Source organism: Prionailurus viverrinus, chromosome E3, assembly GCF_022837055.1.
Source record: "Prionailurus viverrinus isolate Anna chromosome E3, UM_Priviv_1.0, whole genome shotgun sequence".
NCBI lineage: Eukaryota > Metazoa > Chordata > Mammalia > Carnivora > Felidae > Prionailurus > Prionailurus viverrinus.
Genome location: NC_062576.1, coordinates 23,478,981 through 23,504,797, shown reverse-complemented (window position 1 = coordinate 23,504,797; position 25,817 = coordinate 23,478,981). Strand labels below are relative to the sequence as shown.

At 52.7% G+C, this 25,817-nt stretch overlaps 2 protein-coding genes across 3 annotated transcripts in view; one reads left to right on the top strand and one right to left on the bottom strand.

Annotated features, from left to right (window-relative positions):
- The window catches only part of SCNN1B (sodium channel epithelial 1 subunit beta), a 60,767-nt gene extending 40,776 nt beyond the window's left edge, over positions 1 to 19,991 (top strand). For both annotated transcript variants that reach the window (XM_047839532.1, XM_047839530.1), the window contains exons 4-13: positions 1,907 to 2,097; positions 10,515 to 10,618; positions 12,917 to 13,080; positions 13,366 to 13,473; positions 15,457 to 15,574; positions 16,448 to 16,523; positions 16,615 to 16,672; positions 17,326 to 17,387; positions 18,738 to 18,813; positions 19,075 to 19,991. In XM_047839532.1, coding sequence (XP_047695488.1) covers positions 1,907 to 2,097; positions 10,515 to 10,618; positions 12,917 to 13,080; positions 13,366 to 13,473; positions 15,457 to 15,574; positions 16,448 to 16,523; positions 16,615 to 16,672; positions 17,326 to 17,387; positions 18,738 to 18,813; positions 19,075 to 19,455 — 1,338 coding nt within the window. In that variant the 3' untranslated portion in view covers positions 19,456 to 19,991. The remainder of the gene's footprint in view (positions 1 to 1,906; positions 2,098 to 10,514; positions 10,619 to 12,916; positions 13,081 to 13,365; positions 13,474 to 15,456; positions 15,575 to 16,447; positions 16,524 to 16,614; positions 16,673 to 17,325; positions 17,388 to 18,737; positions 18,814 to 19,074) is intronic.
- COG7 (component of oligomeric golgi complex 7) overlaps positions 19,830 to 25,817 on the bottom strand; it is an 89,883-nt gene continuing 83,895 nt past the window's right edge. Inside the window, exon 18 of the mRNA XM_047839525.1 lies at positions 19,830 to 19,966. Coding sequence (XP_047695481.1) covers positions 19,913 to 19,966 — 54 coding nt within the window. The 3' untranslated portion in view covers positions 19,830 to 19,912. The remainder of the gene's footprint in view (positions 19,967 to 25,817) is intronic.

The following is a 25,817-nucleotide window of genomic DNA, read 5'->3' as shown; positions in this document are numbered from 1 at the left end:
CTCAAACTAGCTTAAGCAAAACATGGAATTCACTGGCTCATATACTAAGAAGTCCAGGGGGAGACTGGATTCAGGTATGGCTGGATCCAGACATTTAAATGCTGTCATCAGAACTCTGCCTCTCCCCATTTTTGTGCAGCTTTTCTCCCAGTTGATTTCACTCTCTGGCAGGCTTTCTCCATGCAGAGGGGCTTGGCAAAGCCAGACATACACTAGCTCAGCACTTTCCCCAGAAACAGAACTCCTCTTTCCCAGTAGCCCCAGAAAAGTCCTGGGACCCACTCATCAGGTCACGTGCTCACCCTTAAACCAATCACTGTGGGCTGGAGAGTGGGCTGTCATGATTGGTCAATCCTGGAGAGTGGGCACATGATTGGTCATGTGCCCTGGAACTGGGGTGATGTCTGCCTCTATCACATGGACTGAGTGAGCGGGAAAGGGTGGTTTCCTGGAGGAGAAATAAGGTCTTACTATCAAAAGATAAGGGCATAAATATTGGGCAGGTGAAAACCCCAGAGCTGTGCAGTATAGTCAGTCAGCTGCCCAAGTGTATCTGCCCTGCGCTGGGACGCTGGGATGCCCTCAGGTGTGCCCACCTCAAGGGTCCCTGTCTGTGTCTCTAACTCTAGGGAGCTCCCTACCTGTACAAATCCCTGGTCCCCACTCCTGAACAATCTCATCAGGCAGCTCCGGGTCCAGGCCTAGGAATCTGTATTGTTAACAGGCTCCCTGGTGATGCTGATGGTTGGGGCCCCGGGCTGTGGCCAAACACTCCCCAGAAGGAGGCCCCCGACCCCCACCGGATCAGGGCTCCGCGCACGTCTCCGCAGCGCCCGCTCTGACCCGCCCTGCCATTGTTTGGCACAGTCACCGGGCTTCCTGTGTGCGTTTCCTCATCTGTGAGGCAGGCTTGCTCCTGCTGGCTGCACCAGCTTTCGGGGCCAGGCTCTGTGTGCACGTGTAGTGGGGATCCTGTGCGCACGCGCGGTGCTCTGGTCCGCCTGTGCGCTTGTAGAGATCCTGTGCGCGCTCGCGGTGCTGCGGTCTGCGTGTGCACATGTAATGGGGATACATCTGCTACTTCATGATGACGGGTAGGCTTGCTGTACAAATCAAATAGGGTGACAGATCCTGGGACAGAGTGTCTCCCAGAGAGACAAGGAGACCTCCAGGAACGGGCCTGAGGACAGTGGCCCTGGGGAGGCCCATCTCAGAAAGCGGAGAAGCTCCTCCCGGCCTCCCGGCTTCCAGAAGGAAGGCCCACAATGAGGGTTGGTGGAGGCAGAGTGGCTGAGGCCAGAGTGCTGGGGCCAAGTCTGTGACCTGGACCTCGTGGTGGGGCCCCTGCACCCTTCCCAGGGCTCAGGCTGAGAAGGCCCAGGTCCTTCCTCACCTGCTATGAGGGGGAGGGAGCCTTGAGTCCTCTGTGGTCCATGTGGCTTCCAGGGATCTGCCCCGGGAAGTCTGGGACGAGGCCAGAAAAGGAGTCAGGGAAATGGAGGGTCCAGGCATGTCTGTCTATGTTCCTCATGAGCATGAAACCAGGGAGACAGTTTGTATATGTGTGTGTGGTGGGGGGGGTGTGGTCGGGACCATGACATCACGTGGCTGCGGAGGTCAGGAAGCGGATGTCCGTCTGTGTGTCCATGTGCACGTGTGTATTCGGTCATGTACGAGGCCACACATAGGGGCGTCGGGCGACTGCGTGGGAGTCCCTGTGACCGCTCAACTGTGTGTGCGGGGACAGCCCCTGAACATCGTGAGCACCATGGAAACACATTCCCCACCGGCCCAACACCCACGTGCGGCCAGGGGAGGGGCAGCTGGCAAAACCCTTGCCCTTGGGGCAGTGGCTGGGGCCTGCCGCAGTCCCCGCGCCCACAAGAACCCCTCTCGGCCTCTGCAGTGCAGCCTCAACGGGACCGTGTGCACTTTCCGGAACTTCACCAGCGCCACCCGGGCCGTGACAGAGTGGTACCTCCTGCAGGCCACCAACATCTTCTCGCAGGTGCCAAACCAGGAGTTGGTGGAGATGGGCTACCCTGCCGAGCGGCTGATCCTGGCGTGCCTGTTTGGGCCGGAGCCGTGCAGCTACAGGTGAGAGGCACCCCAAGCCTGCCCGGGCCTGCTCGCGGTCACGGCCCGGCCACCGACCAGCCACCTGCACCAGTTTTCTGTGCCTCAGTGTCTCTGGTCGTATTTTCCGGAGACAGAGCCTGAGATAGGGATACGTCGAAGGCCCCTGACGTGCTGACGGAATGGTGTTAGGACGCGTCTGTAAGGAAAGCGGGATGAACTGAGTGAGGCTGCTGTCTCAGGTGACGCGTAGGCCTGGTCCCCGGGCATCTGGAGCATGGACCACACCACAGGGTGCTCCTCCCTCACTTGAGGGGCCAGACTTTTGTCCCTGGCGCATCCGTCCCTCACGGGCCACGGGCCCCCCAGGAGGATGCGGGGGTCCCCAAACTTCCCTGGAGAGGGGGCAGCTGTGAGCTGGGTGTTGTGAGCGTCCAACATCCAGCGGCGAGGGTTCTGGACCGTCACCGGGCATCTGCTGCCCTCAGTTTTGTCATCCCGGACCGCCCACCTCCCAGGCTGCCCAGGAGGGTAGCAGAGTTGGCTCAGGTCTGTGCTTAGAACGGGGCCCTGGGAGTGTTCGCTGTCCCAGGCTCTTCCCTGACAGCCCCCAAGGTTGAGAGGATGGCAGAGTGAGAATAACGTTCACCCCCAAAAGCCTGCGGCTCTTCCAGTGGTCCTCAGATCCCTGCCTCCTCTGCCACCCCTGCGTCCCACGAGTGCTGGGTCTTTTTTTTTTTTTTTTTTTTAACCTTTATTTTTGAGAGAGAGAGACAGAGTGTGAGTGGGAGAGGGACAGAAAGAGAAGGAGACACAGAATCGGAAGCAGGCTCCAGGCTCTGAGCTGTCAGCACAGAGCCCGACACGGGGCTCGGACTCACAAACCGTGAGATCATGACCTGAGACAAAGTCAGATGCCTAACTGACTGAGCCACCCAGGCGCCCCTGCTGGGTCTTGTTTGTCTGGGGCTTCGTGGTCTCATACCTCAGGCCTCTGGAGAAGTCCACGGAGTCCTGCCGCTTCTCACGAGTGACAGGCTTCCGGCGTCACCCCTGGGCTCAGGCACAGCCCCCTCAAGCCGTGAGCCTTCAGGAAGCTCTACTGAGAATGTGCTGAATGCTGTGGGACCCTCTGTCCCCTAGACGCACAGGGGCAGGCATTTTGCAGGCAAACATCAAGGAATCCGGGGCCCCCCGAGCTGGCGAGCTGCACACCTGGCCACAGGTGTGAACTGGAAAAGCGTGGCCCGCAGGTGGAAAAGTACAGGACGTGTCCTGCCCTCGGCGGCCACTCGGCTGGCAGGTCGCAGGCTAGATTTTGACCCCTCGCTCTCAGCCAGCGGCCTTTGCTCAGGGCACCCCTGGCCAGCCGCTCCTGGCAGCTCCCCCATAAGGCTGCAAGTGCCCGGGTCACCAGTGTCACATCCACGCATTCACCTTCACCCTCTCAGCTGGAGAGGGATGTAAAACCGTGACTTCAAGTACGTGACCCCTCGGCTCAGTGAGAATAGCCCTGGCTGGTGTGTGAGGTGGGCAGGCAGGGTCCGTGAGGGTCTGTTGGGATCTACTACAGGTTCCTGATGCCCGACGTGTGCTCTTCTGCCGTTGAGCGGGATCCCAGTGTCAGGAGATACACATTCGCGTGGCTTTGGGGCAGGCAAAACACCCAGCGTTGGCCACACAACTTCTGTGGTGTGGCTGTGGCTGGGGAGTGACTCTAGTGAAGGGGTCAAGGCTGGGCGGTGTGGTTAGACCACTGGGTGCAAATCCTTGCTGTCTGACAAGCTGTGTGACTTTAAACAAGTTGAACCTTGATGGGCCTCTGTTTTCCTCCTCTGTAAAATGGGGTAATGACATGCCCACTCTGTGGGGTTATTTTGGGTAGTAAATGAGTTAATATGCTGACGGCAGTGTTGGCCTCAATAAATAATAGTTGTTACTGTCATTAAACCCACATTTGACAGGGAACTCATTATCCAATAATAATGCTAACATTTATTGAGCCCTTCTGATGTGTCAGGTGCTATTCTTAGCATATCACATGTATAAAATTCATTTAACCACGGCCACAGGCCCGTGAGAAAGGTACTGTTGTGTCAGCCCATTTTCTATGACGCAACCGAGGCCCAGAGAGGTTAAGCGACGCCTCTGAGGCCACACAGCCGTTGAGAGGCAGAGATGGCAGTCTGGGTCACCCCGCCTGTCAGAAAACCAGATAGTCTTCCCTCCCTACCCCCTTCTCCCAAGCCTGTCATTTGTCACCTGCCTTCCTGAGTCAGCCTCAGACGTGGTGCCAGAGGACACGTGCCTCTCTCTGCCCTCCCAACGCTGCGCTCCAAACACCGTGGCCTCTGCTTCCTCGCTCCTTCTGACCCTGTCCTTTCTCCCTCGAATGTGGCAAATGCTCAAGAAGCAGCAGCTGCAATTAGGAAAATATGAGCCACATCTGGACCCTGATGCCAAAGTGCCTCGATTTGAATGCTAGCTCTGGGTGCTGTTGGGCACGCTACTTTGCCTCTCTGGGCCTCAGTTTTCTCATCTGGAAAATGGGGAGAGTGAAATAGCCTTATAGGGGATTAAATGATGTAAAGTGCTTAGAACAGTACCTCCCACATAGTAAATAATATATGAGCATTTTTTTAAAGTCAACTTTTTAGTGTGGAATAATCTTAGGTTTACAGAAATGTTGCAAAGAGAGTGTATCCGGTTGGTTCCCTTGTACCCCTCCCCATTCCCCCCCCCCCCCATTGTTGACATCTTCTGTCACCACGGTGATTTGGCAAAACTAAGAAACTAATATTGGCATATTGCTATTAACTAAATTTGACACGTTCTTGAGGATTCAGCAGTGTTTCCTGGTGACCTTTCCCTGTTCCGGGATTCCATCCGGGAGACCCCATTTCGTGCAGAAACCCTGTCACGGTTTTTCGGGCTTCTTTGTTTGGGTTGACCATGACAGTTTCAGAGTACTGGGCAGGTGTTTTAGGGCAAGTCCTTGACTTGGGTGTATACAGATCAGACGGGTTTGGGGGGAAGAAGAGCACAAGGCAAGTGACCCCCTCGTCACTTCGTATCCTGGGTGGGGTGGGGAACATGTCAGCCACATGACACCACCCGTGATGTTGACCTTCCTCACTTGGTTAAGCTATGGGTGCCACGCTCCCCCGTCGTCAGGTGACCACTTCCCTTCCCAGGCCCTGTGTGGAAGCAAGTCGCTAAGTTGAGGTCAGCTTCTGGGGGCAGGGGGGTGGCAGGCAGCTCCTGGTCCCCTGGAGAGGAGAATGTAGACTCTTTGGAAGTCTTGTGGGGAAGACTTCTCTCTTCCCCACGTGTTTGTTTATTCAGTCATTTCTACTGGTATGGGCTTGTGTGTATTGGGGTTGTAACCCAATACCACATTATTTATTTTCTTACTCAAATTCTTCCAGCTTTGGCCAGTAGCAGCTCCTTGTGTTGGCTCCTGTGTCTTTTTGACACGTCCCCATCACTCTTTTTTTTTTTTTTTTTAGTACTTCCTTACTTTCTAGCACCTCAAGATGCCCCAAGCCCTAGAATCAGCCATTTCTCTGAGGAGCCCTGGTTCCTTTTATTGGGCAATGGCATCTAGAAGCCAGGACGTAGGCATATATAAGCATCATCGTCATCACTGCTCCAGGGCTGGCTCGCTAGCTTCTGCCCTCGGGAGCCCTTCCTGACCTCTGCCATACAGCACCACTGTTCATCTTCCTGCCGGGGACGCTCTGTGTCTCCGTCCTTTCCCAGGGTTTGCTGGTCACCGTCTACACGCCTTGCACCTGTCCCAAGAAGGTTTTTTTTGGCGGGAGGGGGGAATGCCTGGCTCTGGAGCAAGAGTGGGCCAGCACTGGGAGAAGCCTCTCCAGGTAAAGGGCGTTGGAGACAAGCAAATAGTTGGCGCCTACGGTGAGGCCGAGCACGACCCTGGGCAGAAGGGGATCCGACCGCGCCCTGGGTTGCAGATGTCGGAGACCGTTTCTTGGGAACACTGTGTCCCCACACCCTGGGGCGGGGTCTCTCCCTCCAGAACAGCGCCCGGCTTTAGCCAGTTTGCCCTGCAGTGTTCCTCCTGTGGCCACAGCCCTGATCCTACACCAACGCAGGCTCCGTGATGACCGCCCAAAGCCATTTCACCCCCCCCCCCCGGGCCTTTGCCTATGCTGTGCCCCCTACGTGATGTGCCCTTTCTCCTCTCTAGGCCCTACCTCTTAGTCATCCTTAAAAGTCTCAGCTCAGGCCTCGCCTCCTCCAGGAACCCTTCCATGATCCTCATCCCTACACACACCCCAGTGAGAATTAGGTGTCACTCCTCTATGCTTATCTCTGCTGATACCCTTATCACACATTATAATTTACCCAACAAATATTTACTAAGTGTCTGTCTACTGTGGGCCAGCCTCTGAGCAGTAGGAGCGGCCTGGTTTTGTTGAGTATTTCCAGATGCTCGGCATCCAGCCCTCGCCTTAGTCCTCTTGGGTGGGTGCTATTATAATCCTGGCGTTACAGCTGAGGAAGGTGAGGCACAGGGAAAGCTCTCCAGCTACTCAGTGACAGAGCCAAAATTTGAATTCAGGCAGGCTGGCTCCCAGGCCTGGGGTGTTAGCCTCTGAATGCTTTCTCCCTCAAGACAGACAGCTGCCCTCCCTGGGCTTACCTTCTAATGCAGGAGACAGCTGATAAGCAAGCAGTTAAATAAAGATCATTTCAGATTTTGACGCGTGCTAGCAGGGAATAAGCAGTAGAAATGATCAAGCACCCGGGCAGGGAAGTGACTTTGCACAGGGAGTGCAGGGGGAGCCTCAGAGATGGAGAGAAGTGGACAGGGCCAGAGGCACATTCTGGAAGGACAGCGTCGACAGGACGCTGCTGAGTTCCCCCCACCACTCCGCATCCCCAGCCACACGGTGACCTTCCAGGGTTGGACTCTTGTTCACCTCAGGTGTCCTCAGCCCAGTACCTGCCTCAGTAAACACTTGTTGGATGAAGAAATGTGGTTTCTTCCTGATTTCCCTTTCACGGTCGAGAACACCGAAGCTCAGAGGTTGAGAAAGCAGCTCAAATCTGTCCGCCAGGGTCAGCTCCCAGCTTGGGTTTCCCAGCCTGCCCCGGACTCACCTCGTTCTGCCAGCACAGAGGGTGAGGCCAGAGGTGGAGGAAATGGCTTCCTAATCTGAACACAGGGGCAAATATCAGCTGACCTCATGGGGTTATTTTGAGGATCGAATGGGAGAAGGTACACAGAAATGTGCAGCACGGGGCTGGCCCCTGCAAGGTTTGCATCGTCTGTGTTTCAAAATACAGGGCTTAGAAGACAATGCTCCATTTCTGTTGCTGTTTCTGTGCTCAGCCCCCTTCCTTCCTATTTTTAATAAAGTGAGAAAAACATGGGCACATGGGTGGTTCAGTTGGTTGAGCATCCAACTCTTGATTCTGGCTCAGGTCATGATCCCAGGGTCATGGGATCTAGTCCCATGTTGGGTTCCACGCTCAGTGTGCAGCCTGCTTGGGATTCTCTTCCTCTCTCCCTCTGCCCCTTTCCCCTGAGCTTGCTCTCTCTCTCTCTCTCTCTCTCTCTCTCTCTCTCTCTCTCTCAAATTAAAAAAAAAGGGGGGGGGCATCTGGGTGGCTCAGTTAAGCATCTAACTTCAGCTCAGGTCATGATCTTGCAGTTTGTGAGTTTGGGCCCCGCATGGGGCTCTGTGCTGACAGCTCAGAACCTGGAGCCTGCTTCGGATTCTGTGTCTCCCTCTCTCTGCCCCTTCCCCACGCATTCTCTCCCTCTCTCTCTTTCAAAATAAACATTAAAAACAAGAAAAAAGAATTAGATAAAATAAGACAAACAAAATAAAAAACACACAAAGACATTTTTAAAGTGATTCCTTATGGGGACCTGAGGATATACCTACAGACAGAATAGAGTATGATGACCTCACAAGGAAGCCAGAGCCCATGGCCACAACTCACTTCCCTTCCCATCCATTTTGCAGCAAAGCCTAGACTCCAGGGTCTTTCAGCTGTAAATAGTTCAGAACATATCTGCAAAAGAGAAAGACTTAAAAAAAAAAAAATCAAACCATAATACCATTATCCCACCTGAAAAAAAATTAACAATAATTCCTCAACACCATCAACTGCCCAATCATCTTCATGCTCATGTCATTTATACCTTTTTGCCTGTTTGCTTGTGTGAATCAGGATATAACTAAAGGTAGCATGTTGTGATTGTGACCCAAGTCTGTAAAATTTCTATTAATCTAGAGCCTGTGTCCCTTCTCCTCTCTCGCAGTGCGTTTGTTGAAGAAACTGGGTTGTTTATCCTGTTTCATTCCCCAAGGTCTGGATTTTGCAGGTTGACTTGCTGTGGTGACTTTGAACCTGTTCCTCTGTCTCCAGTATTTCTCATAAATGGTGGTTAGAGACAGATGCATGGTCCTGTTTGGGGCTGATTTTTATTTATTTATTTTTAACTTTATTTATTTATTTTTGGAGAAAGAGAGGTGGGGGGGGGGGCAGAGAGAGGGGGAGAGAGAGAGAATCCCAAGCAGGCTCTGCACTGTCAGCACAGAGCCCCAGTGTGGGGCCCAAACGCACGAACTGTGAGATCATGACCTGAGCCAAAACCAAGTGTCAGACGCTTAACTGACTGAGCCACCCAGGTGCCCCTGATTTTTACTTTTTATTCGCAAGGCCACCTCCTCGGCAGCCTGTGCTCTTCCCTCAGGAGACACGCAGCATTGGCCCACCAGGGTGCACTGCCCAAAGCCATTCATTCGTCAGGGTTGTGAAATGATCTCATTGTATCACTGCCTCTTCAAACCAGAACTGTTTTAACAGCTATATTACAAGAAGAAAAAAAAAAAAAAAAGCTGGAGGGAGCCATAGATTAGAAGAAACTTGAAAGACATATCAACCAGTCACCTTAACCTCATTTGCATCCCAATTTAAACAAATAAATTGTAAAAATTGACATTGAAGAGACAATTGAACTTTGAACTGAATATTTAATCTTAAGAGATTTTTGTTGGTTATGTTTAACATGGTAACTTTTCAAGAGAGAGTTCTCACTTTCCAAGCTACATCTGGAAATGTTTACAAATAATATCATGATGTCTGAGATTTGCTTGAAAATAATATGGAAGGGAGGTGGGGTGGGGCGGGTAGAGATGAAGCATTAGTGGCCATGTGGTGATGATTCTGGAAGCTGGCAGTGGGTTTTGTCTTGACCTTTTTGTGTGTGTTTGAAATGTTCCATATCCGAAAAAGTCTTTTTATAACTGAAATCTTTTTTTTTAATCTTACTTTTTATTTTTTAAAATTTACATCCAAATTAGTTAGCATAGAGTGCAACAATGATTTCAGGAGTAGATTCCTTGGTGCCCCTGACGCATTTAGCCCAGCCCCCCTCCCACAACCCCTCCAGCAACACTGTTTGTTCTCTATGTTTAAGGGTCTCTTCTGTTTTGTCCCCCTCCCTGTTTTTATATTACTTTTGTTTCCCTGCCCTTATGTTCATCTGTTTTGTCTCTTAAAGTCCTCATATGAGTGAAGTCATATGATTTTTGTCTTCCTCTAATTTCACTTACCATAATACCCTCCAGTTCCATCCACGTAGTTGCAAATGGCAAGATTTCATTCTTTTTGATTGCTGAGTATACTCCATTGTATATATATATACCACGTCTTCTTTATCCACTCATCCATCGATGGACATTTGGGCTCTTTCCATACTTTGGCTATTGTTGATAGTGCTACCATAAACATGGGGGTGCATGTGTCCCTTCGAAACAGCACACCTGTATACCTTGGATAAATGCCTAGTAGCACAATTGCTGGGTCATAGGGTAGTTCTGTTTTTAATTTTTTGAGGAACCTGCATACTGTTTTCCAGAGTGGCTGCACCAGTTTGCATTGCTACCAGCACTGCAAAAGAGACCCTCTTTCTCCACATCCTCGCCAACATCCGTTGTTGCCTGAGTTGTTACTGTTAGCCATTCTGACAGGTGTGAGGTGGTATCTCATTGTGGTTTTGATTTGTATCTCCCTGATGGTGAGTGATTCTGAATTCTTTTGAAACTGCATTATACCGTTGCTACTGCTGCGAGCATCTTTATGGAAACATTTGTTGTTATTGTTAACTTATTTCCTTAGGAAACCTTTCCAGGACATCAGAGAGGACCCTGTATAGGGTTCCACATGCCTCATTATAAAGCCTTCTCTTTCCCCGGCCTCTGTTTGGCCCTCTCTCGACTCACCCCCTCTCTGACCCACCATCTCAGCCACCTTTCTCTCTATGTGAGTTCCTTGCTTGCCCAGCCCACCTGTCGGATCCTCCCAGCTCCGCTCTGCCAGGCCCCAGACCACAGACACTCAGGGAGGCAACTGCTGGGTGGGCCCTGATCTCTAGCTGATGGTGTTTCTTTTAGGAACTTCACGTCCATCTTCCACCCTGATTATGGCAACTGTTATATCTTCAACTGGGGCATGACGGAGAAGGCGCTCCCTTCAGCCAACCCCGGAGCTGAGTTTGGTGAGTCTTGGTTCATCCTGGGGCCAGAGCCATGGGGCTTTAAATCCCCACCACGTGGGGCTAAAAGACCAAAGGACCATCAGCTGTCGAGGGTCAGGGCCTGGATTAGACAGGAGGCAGCACAGGGAAGGGCAACCTGTTCGGTGCGTGGGGAGCCATTCCCTTGTCCACACAAAATGAACAAACCTTTTTAAAAATTTTAAAGAGAAAGGAAGAGTTTCATTCGAGCCCACGTTAGGACAGCTGCCTGGGATACACGGTCTTGACAAGGAAGGGAGTGCACCGGGAAAGGAAGTTTGGTGCAGGGTTATATATGTTTTTTACATCAACAGTTACAAACCATCATGATGAAGAACGTTCCAGAAAGTTACAGACTTTATCTTATGTTTTTAGTATCTGCAACACTGTATGACTTTAATCTTATGGGAACCAGGGAGGGTTTTTTTTTTTTTCTTTATATTTGGAATGCTCCTTTTTGGTTATTTGTTTTAACAAAGTAGATGTACAATGTGTGCTGGGGCCAGAAATAGAGCCTGTGCTCTGAGGTTTTGGTGGAGTCATTTTGACCCTGGTAAATGTTAAAGTACAGCCTCCCTGGGAGCCTGAAAGCAGGGCCGAGGTATGTTCAAAGTTGAAAATTTCCGTTATCACCTTCAACTCCCGTAAACACCTGGGGTGGAGACGGGGGTTCCCATTTTGCTGATCAGCAAGGTGAGGATTCAGAAGCAGTACAGCTCAGGCAGGGGTCAGGAACTCAGGCTCCCGTGCGCGAGTGAAAACTCCCTACCGCTGACCCCCCAGGTAATCCTGAGATCCAGACTGAACTTCTGGAAGCCTTGGTCTCCCCAGAGACAGTACATGGTAGCATCATAGAGCATATTGTGTATAGCTCGTGGAATCACTGTGACATAATGCAGCCACCTGCTCAGTACTGCACCGGGCAAATGCGAAATGCTCGGTACATGCCGGATATTCTTGGAAGGTTTAAATTAACTTGTCCAAGAGTACACAGTTAACATGTTGCAGAGCCCATACTCTTACTTAGCCTCATTGCTAAACCAAGTTCTTGAACAAGACAGAGAGAGGGTGAAGGATTAATGGAAGCAGGGGAAGGGGAAATGATCGATGACAGAGGCCACTGCATTGGTCCGTCTCTGGGGAAAGACTCACGGTGGCCTCAGGATGGCTTCGGCATTCCGGCTGTGAGCCAGGCACAGGTGGGAGCGATCCTTCCTCCCATGAGCTTCTGACCTCCCCAGACTCCAAGAGGCAGGCTGTCATTCTAACTATCAGGGCTGTTGGTCAAAAGGGGTACAGGGGGCTACGGACCTCCCTTCAACCAGCCATTATGTCCCTGAAATCTCTGTGCATCACAGAGGTACCGGTCAACTCACTTCACGGCAGACGACTGAGACCAAGGAGCTCAGCTGCCTGTGTTAGAACCCCAACAATTCCCCTTTCTCGCTGGGTGACCCTGGACAAGTCTCTTCACCTCTCTGTGCCTTGGTTTCCTCACCTATAAAATGGGGATAAGAATAGCAGCTTTGCTTTTGTGAACACCAGTGAGATCGTGTATAATAAGGTACTTGGGCCCAGCACTTGGCACATAGCAAGTGCTCGATAAATACTAGCCTGTTGTCCTACCCACCCAGCATAGTCTTATGGTGCATAACATTGGGGGCTGGTCTCTGTGCACAAGAAGGGAACCGTCGAATGGGGAAGGAAGACCGAGAATAAAAGAATCATGTAAGGGAGGCACATACTTGGGAGGAAAGTTCCAGAGCTAGAAGAGCAAATAACAAAGACCTTGTTTGTTGAGACCTTGTCTTGGTAGTCAGGGAAGGCTTCTGGAGGAAGTGACAGGCTGAGATCCGAAGGAAGAGCAGGAGGATCTTGGAGGGTTAAGGTAGGGACATAATTCCAGAGTAAGGGAACAGTGTTCTTGAGGCATTTGTAATGGCCCAGCAGCAGGCAGGAGCATGGAGGCCAAGAGGGACTTAATGAAGGGAATGAGGACTCATGTGATTTGAGGTGGGCTGGTGCTGCGCTGTACCCCTGGATCTACCTGCCACGTGGAAAAGAGATCATGGGGGTAGAGGGGAGACATGGTGGCTTGGGCTAGGACGGGGGCCTTGGAGAAGGCAAGGAGTCTCATTTTTGCAAGGCGGAGCCAGTTTCCTGGATGGGCCCCGGAGGTCCCCTGGGCTCTGGGGCTGGGGGCTTGGATAAGTGACTGATGGGTCTCCCTTCAGCCTTGGGGAGCGAGTTCAGGCAGCCTTCGGCCCCACCTTCCCACAGGCCTGAAGCTGATCCTGGACATAGGCCAGGACGACTATGTGCCCTTCCTCACGTCCACGGCCGGCGCCCGGCTGATGCTCCATGAGCAGAGGTCATACCCCTTCATCAAAGACGAGGGCATCTACGCCATGTCCGGGACGGAGACATCCATCGGGGTGCTGGTGGTACGGCCGCAGCCGAGGGGAACCGAAGGTGGAACCCTACCTGCCCAGGGCTGAGCTGGCCCTCCCTCATGGCCCATTCCTGCCTTATCTTCTGGCTGGAACCTCTCTCCCTCCCACCACCAGGATGGCCATGCTGTGGGGGAAGACGGGCATCATCTGGCACCTACTGGGGCCTATGGCTTCCCATCCCCTTTTGGCATCCCCACAGACCCCCATGGGAGGGAGGTACAAAGGGGGCCTCCTAGGGGTGACCGGGGCCTCCAGGAGCAAACTTTATGGACACAGGACAAGCTGGAGCGCAAGGGAGAGCCCTACAGCCAGTGCACCATGAACGGCTCCGACGTCCCCGTGCGAAACCTTTACAGCGACTACAACACCACCTACTCCATCCAGGTAAGAAGCCCTCACGGGCCTCGGTACCTAGAGCCAGTCCACGTCTACCAGGCCCAGGGCCTCGGGGCTCCGGGGGAGCTGGGCCCAGCAAGGCCAGCTCTGCTGGATTTTTGTAGGTGACCGCTGGGTAGTTTGGCGGGTTTGGTGGCCCTTGGGGCTGTGGAGCCGGTCCATTCCCTGGGTGCTCTCCGGGGCCCAGGGCTGGCCACTGCTCATCTCCCCTCGGCAGGTATGCCCTTTGGGGGTGCCCAGAACACGGGGATCTCACTCTGGGGTCTCTAAGAAGAACCCTTGTGTGGGAGAGATGCTGTGCTAAGGGCTCGCATGTATTGCCTCATCATTTGATCCTTTCAACACCCCACGGGGCAAGAATAGCACTTATTATATATATAACATTTATTTGTTCTAAGTATTAATATACGAAGAGTAGCAGGCTTATCGTGTGCTAGGCAGGCACTGTTCCAAGTGCTTTACACACACTAATTCATTTAATCCTCACAACAATGCTGAGATGGAGGTAAAATGATTAGGAATGAGGAAGCTGGGATTTACAGGCCCCAGTGCAAACGCCTCATCAGTTTACCCTCTTTGTATCCGGCCTCAATTCCCCTCGCTGCAGCTGGGGCTTCCCTTTCGCCCTGACCTCCAGGGTCAGCCGGGAGGCCTGTCCTAAGACCCAGCCCCAGTGGATCTGGGACAGTCCGAACCTCTGCACGAGTGACAGAAGTGACCGCTCAATGACACCTCTGCCCCAGCCCAGGCTGCCTTTGCAGATAAGGAAACTGAGGCATAACTGGGGGGCAGCGTAGTGCCTGCCTCTGTGCCTAAGAGCCCTGAGCATGGCGTGCACTTCCCTTTTGTCTAGGTTACTGGAAATCTAGTGCCCCCTGTGCCCACCCTCCGGCCCAGCCTGCCTGGCTGACCTGTCCACCCCACACTCTGACCTGGCCAGTTTGGCCACCTTCTATCTGGAGGGGCTTCGGTCTGCAGTGAGGAACTTGGGGGAACCTTCTGAGCTTCTGAAGGGATAGACAGACGGGCAGCACAGGGAGATGGGAAGCATAGAGACGGAGGCCATGGAGGTATCCATCAGGCCCGGTCTTAGAGACCTCATTCTAGAAAAACCTCACCTCTTGCTTTGTCTGGTGCAGCAGCCTCACTGGCCAGAGACCTTGGCAAAGACCCAGGCCCTGGTCAGACGCTCTGCCTGCACCGCCCCATTCCCCACCCCCAGCCTCTGTCACGGGGTCCAGAGAGGACTCCTAATCTCAGGTGAGACAGTGAGGTCTGGAAGAATGGGAGACCCTTGCCCATAGTCAGAGCCCCTCATGTGACCCCTCTAGCCCCTCACCTCCTGTGCTTCTCCCGGCTGTGCTTGCAGGGAGGCCACAGCCCTGTCAGGAAGAACACGATAGGACAGGATGTGTGCTAGGTTGGGAAGGAGCAGGCTGGGGAGCAGCAGGAGCACACAACGCGGGGGGCAGGTTCCGTGGCTGGTGGGGCAGAGGCGAGGAGAGCAAGGGAGAGCCCGAGAGAGCGAGGGTTGGCACCAGGGGTCCTCCACACACAGTCAAGCAGAGACACATGAGTAACAGCCACTTCCGTTCCCCGCCCAGCGCTGGGCCCTCCTCACCTTAGCCCACAGTTGTGACTGCAGGACACATAGCTGCCTCCACGTGTGGGGGAACCAGGTCACGGTGACCTGAAACCCCAGCAGTATTTGGAATAAGCCACCCCTCCCCGTGCCGTGTGTGGGGCACCAGCTTTGATAGGCGGCGGGGCCGTCCTCAGACAGCTGGGTCTGGTGTGAGCCCCTCTGCAGGTACCGAGGACCAGCGACAGGGAAGGACAGCCACGCCCAGACTGCGGGGTCAGCAGGCGTAGCTCTTCAGCCGGAAGGACCCCTCCCCTGGCTCCCAGGCTGCCCGGGGCCGGGTGGGGACATCACAGCCACATCCATGTCCCCCCCTCCCACCACTGCAGGCCTGTATCCGCTCCTGCTTCCAAGACCACATGATCCGGAACTGCAGCTGTGGGCACTACCTGTACCCCCTGCCCCGTGGGCAGAGATACTGCAACAACCGGGAGTTCCCCGACTGGGGTGAGTGGGGGGGCCCCCACCCACCAGGGCTCTGATCACATGGCCGGGGTGTGGCCTTCACAGTCCGCAGCCCCCCTCCCCACCCACCCCTGGGCCCCATTCCGTCCTGGTGCATACGTGTACCACGTGGACACCCACGCATGCATGAGCCCTGTGGGCAGCTGCTGGCGAGCACACATGTGTATTTACATTTCCACATGCATGCGGGAGAGGGCTCAGGGGCACTCGTGCCTGGGTTGCTTCCATGTTTGCATCTGTGCACGCTGGTTTGCATACCCACATGTGTGTGTGCGCTCGCTCATGCACCCACAAGGCCACGTGTACCAGCCTCAGCATGTGTGTCCATGTCTGTGTGGGCTCGCTGGGCATCTCTGTGGGGTGTTGGGTGGGAGGGGAGGCCGAGGTGGCCTCCAAGGGTTTCAGGGGCCCTGGTGGCCTGGAGTCCAAACATGATGGATGTTGTCAGCGGCAGAGCGAGTCCCATCACCTCTAAAACCAACAACGTATGTAGACAAGAGGGGAAAACTATCCCTTCCAGCCACCCATCCCTTCATGCATGACCCCGTGAGCACCGCCCAGCCCGGAATGGGCATGACAAGCAGAGGAAAGCCACTCTGCTCCTGCTGAGCCGAGTCTGGGATGTCTGGGGGAGGCTCCCCACCCCGGGGCCAGGCTGGGGCAAAACTGGCTGGACACGAGGGGCAGGGTGGGAAGGGGTGACCCTCCACAGAGACGACTTCCCCTCCCGTCTAGAGACAGGCCTGGGGTGGCCATGGCCAGGAGGGTAGGGGGCAGCCCCAGGCTCAGAGGAGGGGAGGAAAACGTCTAGAAACCCCTACTCTAAGTCTCTTACCTCCCACCCACCCTGCTCAGCCTATTGTTACTCACACCTGCGCATGAGCGTGGCCCAGAGGGAGACCTGCATCAACATGTGCAAGGAGTCCTGCAAGTGAGTGTGGGTGCTGGGGGTGGGGGGGGGACTGCAGGGTGGGGGCATGGTGCTGGCAGGGACATCAACAGGGCTGCCTTCTCTCTTCCAGTGACACCCAGTACAAGATGACCATCTCCATGGCTGACTGGCCTTCAGAGGCCTCTGAGGTGAGATGGTGGAGTGGTCAAGCTCCTGGCCCCCACCTTTGGGCTAGGGACAGGTCTGGGCATAGGCCTGCGGGCTGTTTGTCCCTCCGCTAATGTTTCCCCAAAGCGCTGTGCTGGGGACACGGCAGTGAACGAGACAGGAATGGTCCTTTGCTCTTATGGAGCTTACATTCTGGTGGGAGGGAGAGAATGTACAGAAGTTAGATCATTTCACAGTGTGGTAAGGGTGGGAAACAGGATGACTGGAGAGTAACCAGGGGAAACCGCTTTAGACAGAGCGGTCAGGGAAGATCTCCCTGCAAAGGTAACATTTGAGTTAACGCAGGAGGATGGGCTGAGCCAGCCTGGGCAGGGCTGGGGAGGAGGATCTTGGAAGAGCAACAGCAAATTCGAGGGCCAGAGGTGGGAAAGAGCTGGCGCAGGATGGCGGGGCCTCTGGGGGAAGACCGGAGACTAGAGTGCCCTCTCCCCATAGCAGCAGCCACAGTGCGCACTATTACCTTCCTCCTCCCAGCGCCAACACATGGTCCCGGGGGCTTCGGGAAGCTACAGGGCTGTGGTCTGCCTCCCCCCATCTCCCCAAATCACAGGGCCCATGTTTGGGAGGGGATGCTGCAGGTGCCATTTTTTTCAGTTGCCTTCTTGGATTCCAGGATTGGATTTTCCATGTCTTGTCCCAGGAGCGGGACCAAAGCACTAATATCACCTTGAGCAGGTGAGCTTAGAGTCTTAGGGGCTGGGGAATGCAGAAAATGGAAGGAACCAGAACCTCAGGGGAGGGGTTTGGATGTATGGCAGATATTCAGACACCTTCTCACACTGGTCAGATCCAGGAGAAAGCCTGAAGAAGGAGGCACTGGAAATGAGAGAGAGGCCAGCCAATGGGACTCAGAGTCTGCCATTCCCAAAGGCGAGCCTATTTCTCCATATGTCACCTGTTCATTTGCCCTTTCACCCATCTATCCATCCACTCATTCCTCCATTATTCATCCATCCTTCCATTCTTCTACCCATGCACCTGTCCATCTACCCATTCACCCATCCATCCCATCCATCCATCCTTCCAGATTTCCACTTATCCATCTATCCACTCACCTATCCACCCCCCTTCTACCCATTACCCATTCAACAACCCATCCATCCATCCATCCATCTGCTTATCTGTCCATCCATCCACCCATTCAACCATCTGTCCATCCATCCACCCACCCATCCACCCATCATCCATCCATCCACTTATATGTCCATCTTTCCATCCATCCACCCATCCTTCATCCCTCTCATCTTCCTCCCATCCATCTATCCACTCACCCATGTACCTATTCATCCCATTATCCCCTCATCCATCTACCACTTATCCTCAAGCCACTCTTCCATCTTTCCATCTATCAAATACAAATGCAAATTGAGCACAGGAAAGACACAGGTCATACTCTCAGGGAGTTCCAGTCTAGAGGACAGAAATATGCCAGCAGGGCTTCTGGTGATGAGAGTCTATACAAGACCCTTCCTTTGGGAGCACAGCAGGGAAGGAGCTCTCTGCCTGGGAGATAAGGGAGGTCTGTAGAGGGAGGTGACACTTGGGCTAACTCTCCAAGAAGGAGCAGGAGCTGTTAAGTAAGAGACAAAGATGTCTAGGCAGAAGCCTGGAGGTACAAGAGAGCATAGCTTTTCTGAGCAGTATCAGGTGTAAAGGGGAAGCCCACTCGAGCAACTTTCTGTGCCCTGGGTCCCCTGAGGAAGGAGCAAGGCTTAGGACTCTATGGAGAGGCTGTGTATGGGCCGGGCGCCCCGGGGGTGGGGGAGGGGAGCTCAGAGCCAGTCTGGGGGCCCACAGGAGTGATGCTGGGCAGAGATGTTCTTTGTGGCCCAAGGCCCACAGGGGCCAGGAAGGGCAGCACTTTGGGCTTCTGCTTGGACCTCACCACTTATGGCTGTGGACATGTGAGAAGCTCAAGCCAGAGGACTGGGGCCTCCCGGCTGGCTGCCTTTCCTGTGAGTGTGCATGTGCGTGTGTCAGTGTGTCTTGGGGAGGGGGCACCAGCCCTTCTTGCTGCTCCTACAGGAAGGGAATCGTCAAGCTCAACATCTACTTCCAAGAATTCAACTATCGCACCATTGAGGAGTCAGCAGCCAATAACGTGAGTCTGGGGGCTCCTGACACTCCAGCCCTGCCGCCCCTGCACCCTGTGGGTGGGGAGGGTCCCGAGACCAACAGGGGAATTAGGAGCGTCCCTAAAGGAGTCACAAGAAGTTTCCCCGGGGCTGAGATGGTCACCCCGTCCCCCTTCCCGGCCGAGGGCCCACCTCACAGGAACCTGGGAGGCGGGGCAGGGCTCAAGGCAGGAATTTGTGGCCTGACCCCCAGCCCTGCCAGCCCCTCAGCCCCCTGCTCTCCACAGATCGTCTGGCTGCTCTCCAACCTGGGTGGCCAGTTTGGCTTCTGGATGGGGGGCTCAGTGCTGTGCCTCATCGAGTTTGGAGAGATCCTCATCGACTTCGTGTGGATCACCATCATCAAGCTGGTGGCCTTCGCCAAGAGCCTGCGGCAAAGGCGGGCCCAGGCTTGCTATGCCGGCCCACCGCCCACTGTGGCTGAGCTGGTGGAGGCTCACACCAACTTCAGCTTCGAGCCCGACGTGGCTGGGCCGGGCCCCGACCCTGGGACCTATCCTGATGAGCAGACCCTGCCCATCCCGGGCACCCCACCCCCCAACTATGATTCCCTCCGTCTGCAACCACTGGATATCATCGAGTCGGACAGTGAGGGCGATGCCGTCTAGACCCAGGGAGCCCAGAAGTCAGATCCGAGAAGCTGAGATCACTGCCCAAGACTTCACTTTGTGGTGCTCTCCCCAGTGGAAGACGATGGGTTTCCAGGGCCAGAGTCTGTGTCCCTCTACAGAGACCAGCAGCTCCTGGCCTGTCCCAAGCCGAGGGCTGTGTGGGGTCACGGTGCTGGTACAAATATGGGAAATGTGTACTCATTTGGTTCCTGCCCGTACCTCCAACCTGGCCTGATCCTTGGCTGGGACATCCCCAGCCAGGCTCCAGAGACCCTAGAGCACCCTCCCCTGCAGGCACACTGGTTTCCTCCCAATGCCAGTCACTGCTCCAGAGACACACAGGCAGACATGCCCTGCCGTCTGTCCCCAGACCCAGCAGTCTTCCGTCCTGGCCTTGACTGAGCCCTGCAAATGGGCTGAGTGAGGGCAGCAGTTGTGCAAAGCAGGAAGAGCATCAGGTCCAGAGGCAGGGATGGGGGGCCTGCTGCCAGGTGGCACATATTTTGTTCTAGAAAATAAAAGTAGAAGACACAGACATGAGCTTTGTTCTTTGTCAGGCTGGACAGTCGGAATGCCCTGATGCACCCTGATGCATCCATACTGGCTTGGAAGCAAGGGCCTGGCCAAGGGAAGGCCCTCAAGCAGGTGATTTTTAATTTTATTTAATTTACATCCAAATTAGTTAGCTATAGTGCAACAATGATTTCAGGAGTAGATTCCTTAATGCCCCTTACCCATTTAGCCCATCCCCCCTCCCACACCCCTTCCAGTAACCCTCTGTTTGTTCTCCATATTTAAGAGTCTCATGTTTTGTCCCCCTCCCTGTTTTTATATTATTTTTGCTTCCCCTCCCTTGTGCTCATCTGTTCTGTGTCTTAAAGTCCTTATATGAGTGAAGTCATACGATATTTTACTTTCTCTAATTTCGCTTAGCATAATACCTTCCAGTTCCATCCATGTAGTTGCAAATGGCAAGATTTCATTCTTTTTGATTGCCGAGTCATACTCCATTATATATACACACACACACATCTTCTTTATCCATTCATCCATCGATGGACATTTGGGCTCTTTCCATACTTTGGCTATTGTTGATAGTGCTGCTGTAAACACTGGGGTGAATGTGCCCCTTTGAAACAGCACACCTGTATCCCGTGGATAAATGCCTAGTAGTGCAATTGCTGGGTCGTAGGGTAGTTCTATTTTTAGTTTTTTGAGGAACCTCCATACTGTTTTCCAGAGTGGCTGCACCAGCTTGCATTCCTACCAACAATGCAAAAGAGATCCTCTTTCTCCACACCCTTGCCAACATCTGTTGTTGCCTGAGTTGTCAATGTTAGCCATTCTGACAGCTGTGAGGTGGTATCTCATTGTGGTTTTGATTTGTATTTGCCTGATGAGTGATGTTGAGCATTTTCTCATGTGTCGGTTGGCCATCTGGATGTCGTCTTTGGAGAAGTGTCTATTCATGTCTTTTGCCCATTTTTTCACCGGATTGTTTTTTTGGGTGTGAGTTTGATAAGTTCTTTACAGATTTTGGATGCTAACCCTTTATCTGATATGTCGTTTGCGAATATCTTCTCCCATTCTGTTGGTTGTCTTTTAGTTTTGCTGATTTGTTTCCTTCACTGTGCAGAAGCTTTTTGTTTTGATGAGGTCCCAATAGTTCATTTTTGCTCTTGTTTCCCTTGCCTCCAGAGATGTGTTGAGTAAGAAGTTGCTGTGGCCAAGGTCAAACAGGTTTTTGCCTGCTTTCTCCTCAAGGAATTTGATGGCTTCCTGTCTTACATTTAGGTCTTTCATCCATTTTGAGTTTATTTTTGTGTATGGTTTAATAATGTAGTCCAAGTTCATTCTTCTGCATGTCGCCGTCCAGTTTTCCCAGCCCCACTTGCTGAAGAGACTGTCTTTATTCCATTGGATATTCTTTCCTGCTTTGTCAAAGATTAGTTGGCCATCTGTTTGTGGGTCCATTTCTGGGTTCTCTATTCTGTTCCATTGATCTGAGTGTCTGTTCTTGTGCCAGTACCATACTGTCTTGATGATTACAGCTTTGTAGTACAGCTTGAAGTCCAGATTGTGATGCCTCCTGCTTTGGTTTTCTTTTTCAAGATCGCTTTGGCTACTTGGGGTCTTTTCTAGCTCCATACAAATTGTAGGATTATTTGTTCTAGCTCTGTGAAGAATGCTGGTGTTATTTTGATAGGGATTGCATTGAATATGTAGATTGCGTTGGGTAGTATCGACATGTTAACAATATTTGTTCTTCCTATCCAGGAGCATGGAATCTTTTTCCATTTTTTTTTGTGTCTTCTTCAATTTCTTTCATAAGCTTTCTACAGTTTTCAGTGTATAGATTTGTCACCTCTTTGGTTAGATTTCTTCCTAGGTATTTTATGGCTTTTGGTGCAACTGTAAATGGGATCAATTCCTTGATTTCTCTTTCTGTTGCTTCATTGTTGGTGTATAGGAATGCAACCAATTTCTGTGTGTTGATTTTATATCCTGCAACTCTGCTGAATTCATGAATCAATTCTAGCAGTTTTTTGGTGGAATCTTTCGAGTTTTCCATATAGAGTATCATGTCATCTGTAAAGAGTGAAAGTTTGACCTCCTCCTGGCTGACTTGGATGCCTTTTATTTCTTTGTGTTGTCTGATTGCTGAGGCTAAGACTTCCAATACTACATTGAATAACAGTGGCGAGAGTGGACATCCCTGTCTTGTTCCTGACCGCAGGGGGAAAGCTCTCAGTTTTTCCCCATTGGGGATGATATTAGCGTTGGGTCGTTCATATATGGCTTTTATGATCTCAAGGTATGATCCTTCTATCCCTACTTTCTTGAGGGTTTTTATCAAGAAAGGATGCTGTATTTTGTCAAATGCTTTCTCTGCATCTATTGAGAGGATCATATGGTTCTTGGCCTTTCTTTTATTGATGTGATGAGTCACATTGTTTTGTGGATATTGAACCAGCCCTGCATCCCAGGTATAAATCCCACTTGGTCGTGGTGCATAATTTTTTTAATGTATTGTTGGATCCAGTTAGCTAATATCTTGTTGAGGATTTTTGCATCCATGTTCATCAGGGAAATCCAAGCAGGTGATTTTTGAAGTTCTTTTTGGGTTGTCCTTGATGCAGTGGACTTATGCCTTTTCAAATGCCATCTACTATACTTCTTTGGATAGCAGGGACAGAGATGGAGAGAGTAAGACTCAAGCTGGCTTAAATGAATCTCAAGCAGCTCAAATGATGTTTCAGTCTCTCTCCTTACATTACATTAGGCTCTCCTTACATTACAGCAAGAAAGCCCATCTGCAACCCCAAACTCCCCAGCTCCCCAGCTCAGTCAACAGGAGAAAATACCTTTTTTCCAGTTGTTTCAGCACGTTCCCAGGTGGACTCTCATTGGTACTGGTTGGGTAATGTGCTTATCTCTGTACCAATCAGTGTGACCAGCTGCATAGGCTGCTTGGATTGGTCAGCCTCTGCCCATACCTGAGGCCAGGTGGCCCCCAGCAGAATCACATGGTTCTAAGGTGGGGGGGGGGGGGGGGGGGAAGGAGGGTCATGGCTCCAAGGATTGCCAGATAAAATACAGGTGCCAAGTTATATATGAATTTCAGATAAACAACAAATTAATTTTTTTAAGTTTAGTTATTTTGAGAGAGAGAGTGAGAGAGAGAGAGTAGGAGAGGAGTAGAGAGAATCCCAAGCAGGCTCCGCACTGTCAGCACAGTGCCCCACGAGGGGCTTGAACTCATGAACTGAGAAATCACGACCTGAGCCAAGATCAAGAGTGTGACGCTCAACCAACTGAGCCACCCAGGCTCCTCAACAACAAATTAATTTTTTAATATAAGTAAATCCATATAATATTTGGGAGATATTATACTAATCATTTATTTTTCTGAAATTCAAGTTTAACTAAGTGTCTTGTATTTTTAATTGCTACATATGGGAACCATGATGGCTCTCCCCAGAGCGATCAGGGAGCTGTTGCCAAAGAAGAAAGGGGTCTGTCGGGTGCTGATGGCTGACCACCTGCCAGCCCCAGTCGTGAAGGAGCCTGGCATCTGAGGGCTCAGTCCTGCCTGTCTAGAACACCTGGGTCCTTGGCTGGGACGGCAAACAAGCTGGCCTCCCATTAAGTGCCCACAGTGCACCTGTGGGGGAAGGAGGTGCCAAAGACTTGGTGCCACTGTGGCCAAAGGCAGCACTGTCAGGGATTGTGTGTGGAGGGCCCAGGGGAAGCCAGGTTTCCCAGCTTGGGGCCAGGCGAGTCTGCAGGCTGGAGTCACAGTTCTTGGTGGTTACCACATTTACTCCTAGGACTACTGCTTTTATTATGAGGGATAGTTGTCACCACTGTTATTATTTGTTGTTGGCATCAAATAATGGCTACATTGTATCAAACACCCCATGCCAGGCGCCAGGCCAAGTGTTTTGTAAGTCTTATTCCATTTAATTCTCATAACCACGGAGAACTATTGCCATTCCATGTTACAGGTAGTAAGTTGAGACTCAGGGAGGTGAAGTCAGATGCCTGAGATCACTCTTCTAGTATGTGACAGGTAAAACTCCAGCCTCATCCTCTTGCTGCCAGCGGTCATAAGAATGCCGGTCCCTTACAGGAGCCCAGGGCTTTCGTCTTTACTGTATCATCTGATGCTGTGGGGGTGATTTATTTCTTCAGCTCCTGGCTTTATTTTCCTCTGTGTTGATGTCCCACTCAAGTAGGTTCTCTCCATGTGCTGCTCTTACCCCAACAGGTTCCAGACTCCATTCTGTCCGCTGAGCAACTTCAGTGGGAGAAAAGCTCCCCTTTCTTGTACAGTGTCCCAGCAAAAGCCCCGAGAATGAAGGCCATTGGGTCAGCCTGGGCCACATACTCATCCTGAACTCAGAGGTTCTGCCCGGGATGTTTTGCAGCAGGAGTGGGAAGGGTGCTCCCTGCCCCCAGAGCTCTGTGTGGACGTGTGACAGCAAGGCCAGGCTGATGGGGGCAGCACCACCCCTGCTCGTAGGGCAGCCTTGAGGGCCAGGGTGAAGACGGATGACACCCCATCTCCGAAGCAGGCTCTGAGGCAGACAGACAGGTTCCCCTCATCCCTCCGGACATGGAGGAGAGGAGCTCTGTCCTGTTCCCACCCTGGGGCCATCAGAGACTTTCAGGGCTGAAAAATTAGGCTGGCAGGACCCAAAGTGCCCAGAAAATAGCATTCTGTAATTCCCATCTTTACCCCAAAAGGGATGGTAGGTTACAGACAACGGAGACTATGAAATTAACATTCACTGTACACTTGCTACGTGCTTCACCCGCTGCTGTATCTCGGTGGCTCTTCAAATAACCCTGAGTTAGGGACCACCATGGCTCCCGTTTTTCACATTAGGAAAGGAGGCTCAGAGACTTGACGTGACTTCCCCAAGGTCACATGGCTGGGAGGTGGCAAAGCCAGGAATCAAGCAGCTCTTACAGACACTGGCACAGAGGTCACCCCAAAGAGATTTCCACTTTCCACAGCACATTTCACCTTCCAGGCTTCCGGCTCTCGCTTCTTCGAGGCAGGAGCCAGGCTCGATCCCTGCCAGGGACAGTCTGTGATCCACCACATGAGAAACCAAAATATTTTTCTTGGTGCAGACTCACAGTTCTTTCAGGGCCAGCAAAACTGGTTCCGAGGATGTGAGGACAGAGCGCATGGGAACCCCTGGATGACAGAGCCAGCGCAACACCTGCCCCGGCAGCCTGGAGGGGCTGGTTCACGAGGGGCCGTGGGCGCGGCGGTGCCGCTCCCGAGAGCCAGCACGAGCCGGCGGACCCAGCTGGGGCCAGGCGGTGCTGCCTGCCTCCCGCTCCGTGGTCAGGACTGCGGGAGCCACGGTGCCAGGGACTCCAGACAAGCCCCTTACACCTCTCTCACCTTGGTTCCCTCGGGTGTAAGACAGGGATGATACATGCCACCTCGGAGGCTGTGGAGGGGCATAAGGGAGAGAGAAGTAACGCGTGTCCAGAAGCGGGAACACGCTTCATGTCGTTTCCAATAATGGACGCCGAGAGACACTGCCCCACTTCTCCCTTGCTCACAGAAACCCAGCTTCCTCAGGGCAACAAATCCTGCTTGGTCTAAGCCAGGCTTTCCCTGCTGGAGGGGAGTCTGTCCTCCCTCAGGCAACGTCTGGAGACCTTTCTGGCTGTCACAGCTGGGGAGTGCCACCAGCATCTGGTGCACAGCAGTCAGGACAGCCCAAGACGACAATAGTGCCCAGGCTGAGAAACCCTGGCTGGAGCCAGCCCTGACCCCACGTTCCCAGCCTCCCTTGCAGCCGGGGGGATGCCTGGTGACCAAGAAACAGCCT